At 44.6% G+C, this 4,290-nt stretch overlaps 1 protein-coding gene across 1 annotated transcript; it reads right to left on the bottom strand.

The window, feature by feature from the left end:
• Positions 1 to 1,760: 1,760 nt before the first annotated feature.
• Pmar_PMAR007143 (hypothetical protein) lies at positions 1,761 to 1,949 on the bottom strand (the record flags this gene model as incomplete). The annotated part of the gene is made up of 1 exon (XM_002781496.1): positions 1,761 to 1,949. One exon carries the CDS (start codon positions 1,947 to 1,949, stop codon positions 1,761 to 1,763), a length of 189 nt encoding a protein of 62 aa, XP_002781542.1.
• Positions 1,950 to 4,290: the final 2,341 nt, after the last annotated feature.

Here is a 4,290-nt window from a genome sequence, read left to right on the forward strand (position 1 = left end):
GTCTAGTCTATATTCGCAGTCTAGTCTAGACTGCGAATATTATGCTAGTTTTATATAATGATATGTCGACTCTGTGGCTATCTGGCTAGCAAGCTTGTATTCTCCCATGAGTACTAATCGCATTGAGGGACCGTCCAAATCGACAGAGCCAGCCAAGGGTAATCTTAGGATTCTCTTAGTGGGAATGAGTTTAGTATCGTAACATGATTGGCCGATCACAAGTAGATACTACTTAGTAGCATCCCATGTAGCTTCCGCAAAACAACTAGATGGAGAGCTACTAATGCAAACGGAGAGAGTATACTGGAGCGTAGTTAGACGATCTCGTATGAAGAGGTCTTAGAAAGCACTACGGATCATTTATACATGAAAGTTCGAACGCTTTCTCTACCGGCCCGGTACTATGTACTGTCCCGGTAGTACCGGGACAGTACATACCCCACACATAAGCAGAGAACTCCAGAAGCATGATTCGTGTATAGATCAAAGCTGAGACTTTCAATTGATTGATTGGATAATTGTGGAATATAATCTGCTGAGATATGTCTAAAAGAAAAGTGGTCGCATGTGAACTCGTTTAATAAATGAATGACATTTATCATGATGTCAGTATCTACAAGTAGCAAATATAATAGTTATATGGTTGCACCTGTAGATGGTCCACAGTAGATCGTGATACGATCATCGTATCAGCTTGTCAGACACCGTAGTCGTCACATTGTATAGAAAAAATGGTTTCGCCTGCCATTCGTGCGACCGATGATAACCATTTCGATGGCCGGTTTGTTTCTGATGATCGGGGTATTGATGGCTGAACCAATTCTATCTCCTAGACTCCTTGTGTCATTAGAATTGTCTCCCAAGCTGAGTAGATTGCTCGCATTGAGGGTAGAGACTCTACCGTAGAGTCAGGACTTTCATAGAACAAGCTGCTTAGCGGGACGTTCTTGTGAATAATCTTGCCCCTCTATTACCCCTATTACTACTCTTATACCTCTACTCTGATACCCCCTGTTACTCTTCTTGACGCTGAGTAATGGAGGGTTACTGGTAGTGGTGTTACCGTAGTTACCTCGTTAGGCACGGCTTGTGCTGTGAGTGGATCAGAAGAATAGATTGAATCGAAGTCACGAAAGATGAACCCAACCAAACCGAGAACGACGGTTAACCACAAGAGCTCACCCAAGGTGTCGATAACATTTTCCGTAGTAAATGAGAAGGCTTTTGCATCCGAGTAGATTGGATCTTCATATTGAAGGACCTCAGGCGTAATCAGGTCGAGAGTAGTACTCTCATAGTACCGTTCTTAATGAACTGCCTTGGATGATAGGGAATGAATAACCGAACAAAGGTGTACTAATTATTCACCTACGAATAATAGAATAGGCCTTCACTCCGTATTATTTTCGTAGATAGTGACAGTTGGTGATCGTAACAATCGTAACGATTAAATCACAAACAGTTGTTTATTTTCCCTCACTTAGTGAAGCTCACCAGGTTAGTGACACAAACAGAAAAACTTAATATTGAGTCACTATCAGCCCCTAAGTTGGACCATTTTTTCATGCAATCATTTGTGTTGAACACAAATTGTGTTCCGAAAGAGTCTCTAGCCTATTCTCCTTCATAACCCTCCTGGAGAATATTTTATCCCAAGTTTATATGACCAATCTATACTAAAAACACGACATCAGAACATCTGGTACTGTAAATAAGATCTTTCTGAGGCTTAGCAATAATACTCTCGAGTGAACTATCACTCACGTTTGCCCGAGCGCAACATTCACAAGGAGTCCGAATAGACTGCCGATGAAAATGCCGTTGATAAGAGCGAACCCCATGGTGTAGCCCGCCACCTCCTGCTCAGCCTTGTCTTGGGAAACGCGCTGTGGACCATAAGCCATAGCAAGAGTAATACCGAAACCGTTAGTAATTGCTATCAGCGCCATCTCGATGTGTTTGAACCAATCGAACGAAAATGGTGCAATAGACTGATAGACAGTCGTACAGATGAATAATGGGATGAATAAGGCACGCAATGCGATGAAAACCATGAGCGCTCTCTCAGATAGGCTCAATCCAATTGAAGGTGCGAAACGACCGACCGTATCGAGTACTTGGAAATTGTATATTATTTGTGGTACGAAGCCAGCATTATTGGGATTTGACGATGTCCAGAAGACGATCTGCCCAGGAAATACAACAAAGAGAACTGCCAGACCCCCCCAGGCACATAAAGCCATTGGTAGGACTGCGAGAATAATACGATGGACCGGTCTTCGAGTTTGACGTGTTGTGAGTGCGTCATGTTTACGCCTTTCTTCGATCTTCAACACTTCAACCATATAAGGATGCTTAACTGTCCATGCATGGAGCATTGGAACAATCATCATCGTTATTGTAGCTGGAACGATAAAGAATACAAGATTTTGCCAACCCTCAGAGTTGGAGGCTCGACTGAAAATGACTTCAATAAGCAGATACAATGGCCAGGGTAACAGCCCAGCAACGCCTTCCCCAATCATCGTCGCAACCATACATATCTTCGGACACAGCGCGGCCAGTCCAAACGCTGATGATTCCATCACTGAGTGTCCGAAACCAAGGAAAAAAATGAATATCAGAGCTAGGCCGAAACCCAGCGGTTCGTTAGGGACGACATTGCCGTCGCCAAATAGGATGGCGACGACGCCGAGAAGAACAATTGCGATCGATAGCATAATGCAGCCCAGATCAAAGCGGGGTAAAAAGGTGAACTTATTGCCCACCCAGATGAGGATAAGCTGAGCTACATTTACCGACGCCGCATAGATGATGGGCACGCTTGAAGCAAAATTATTGTGGAATTTGGAGTCTAGGAAAGACAAAGCTGTTAAGACGAAATTCCATGGAGCCAGGGCTACGAAACCGAGAATACCGTATTGGAACAACAACCACATGTCGACCTTACGAGGCACCCCCGGAGCATCCGTACAACGGGCAGACCCCTCTTCTAGAGTTGTTGATTCGCATCGGGACGGCGTCTTCATAGGGAAATGAACAATGGAAGAGATAGCCTATAGGAGACTGCGAATCACAAAGATATGGGCGAGCGAGAATATATCTGTAATTAGATGCTGACGCACTTCACGTAGTGTAGACATCTGTACAGACTAGTCTAAAATGGCTTACAGTGCATAGGCTAACAATTCTGAACCTTATCATTTCTAGTTCGAATGAACAACCCAATGAAACTTTCCAATATTCTGATAGTTCTGAGTTCCAAAACTCATACGCATCTTACGATTTTGAAACAGCCCCACAACGCGGCGCAAATCTAAAGCCTTTGTTACAGAGGAAACTTCAATAGCCTCAACTGCATGTATCCAATTAACGTTGATGATGAGTTGGCATCAACCTGCAGACCCCTCACGGACCGTGCTCCTCGAAATCCGCCCGACTGGCCCGTGTTTCCACCGTGTTACTGTCCCCATGAAGGTCCGCCATAGTACATGCTCCAGTGTAGAACAAGAGCCTCCTGACGGTGTACCCCTCGCAGCGGATCTCCAGCCTAACAACAGCGTCGCCGCTGTGAATTTGCATGTTCAGCGGTGACGTCCCTCCAGCGTCACGTAACGTGACTCACGTTGCGCACAACATGGAACTCAAAGGTTTCAGATCCGATTTCTGCTAACCGAATAACTCTAGATCGTCCTCCATGAGCGCTTCCGAGCTCACCTTGTAACCGCCGTTGACCGACTACCTCAAGGAGGGCCACCCTTCCTCAACTAGGATAGTAGAACTGAGTGCTGTAAGGAGCGGAGACGCATCAATCTGCAGCACGATGAATCTTCATCATCATCCTGTGATGGAAAATTATTGTACGAGCAAACGAATGAGAATACATCACTACTACTTCCGTAAATCAACACAGAATAACCACTTATTAAAAATGCAAAGTTCAACTCAGAATAGGGCCGCATACCGAGAATGCGTAAGTGTTCAACCTTCTCATTCCACGACCATGTACTACTTATACAGTAGTATCGCATCTATCAGAGTCCCACATATACCAGGCTGGTCTCTGAATACCTCATCCACAGCATAAGTCGGTTTGGATAATACCGCTCAGCCCTTATGGACTCTTCCATACGATACGGTAGTCGGAAGGAACAATTCGATCTAAACATATGGGGGGATAGTATCAGCTGAAGAGTATAAAAACTATTTCAGTTAACACAACATCGGGTCTCTCCCGAGCGAAGCCATGGAAACAAAATCGTGGACAGTGATGGTCATTACTGAGATGAT

Source organism: Perkinsus marinus, assembly GCF_000006405.1.
Source record: "Perkinsus marinus ATCC 50983 genomic scaffold scf_1104296942060, whole genome shotgun sequence".
NCBI classification, from domain to species: Eukaryota; Perkinsozoa; order Perkinsida; family Perkinsidae; genus Perkinsus; species Perkinsus marinus.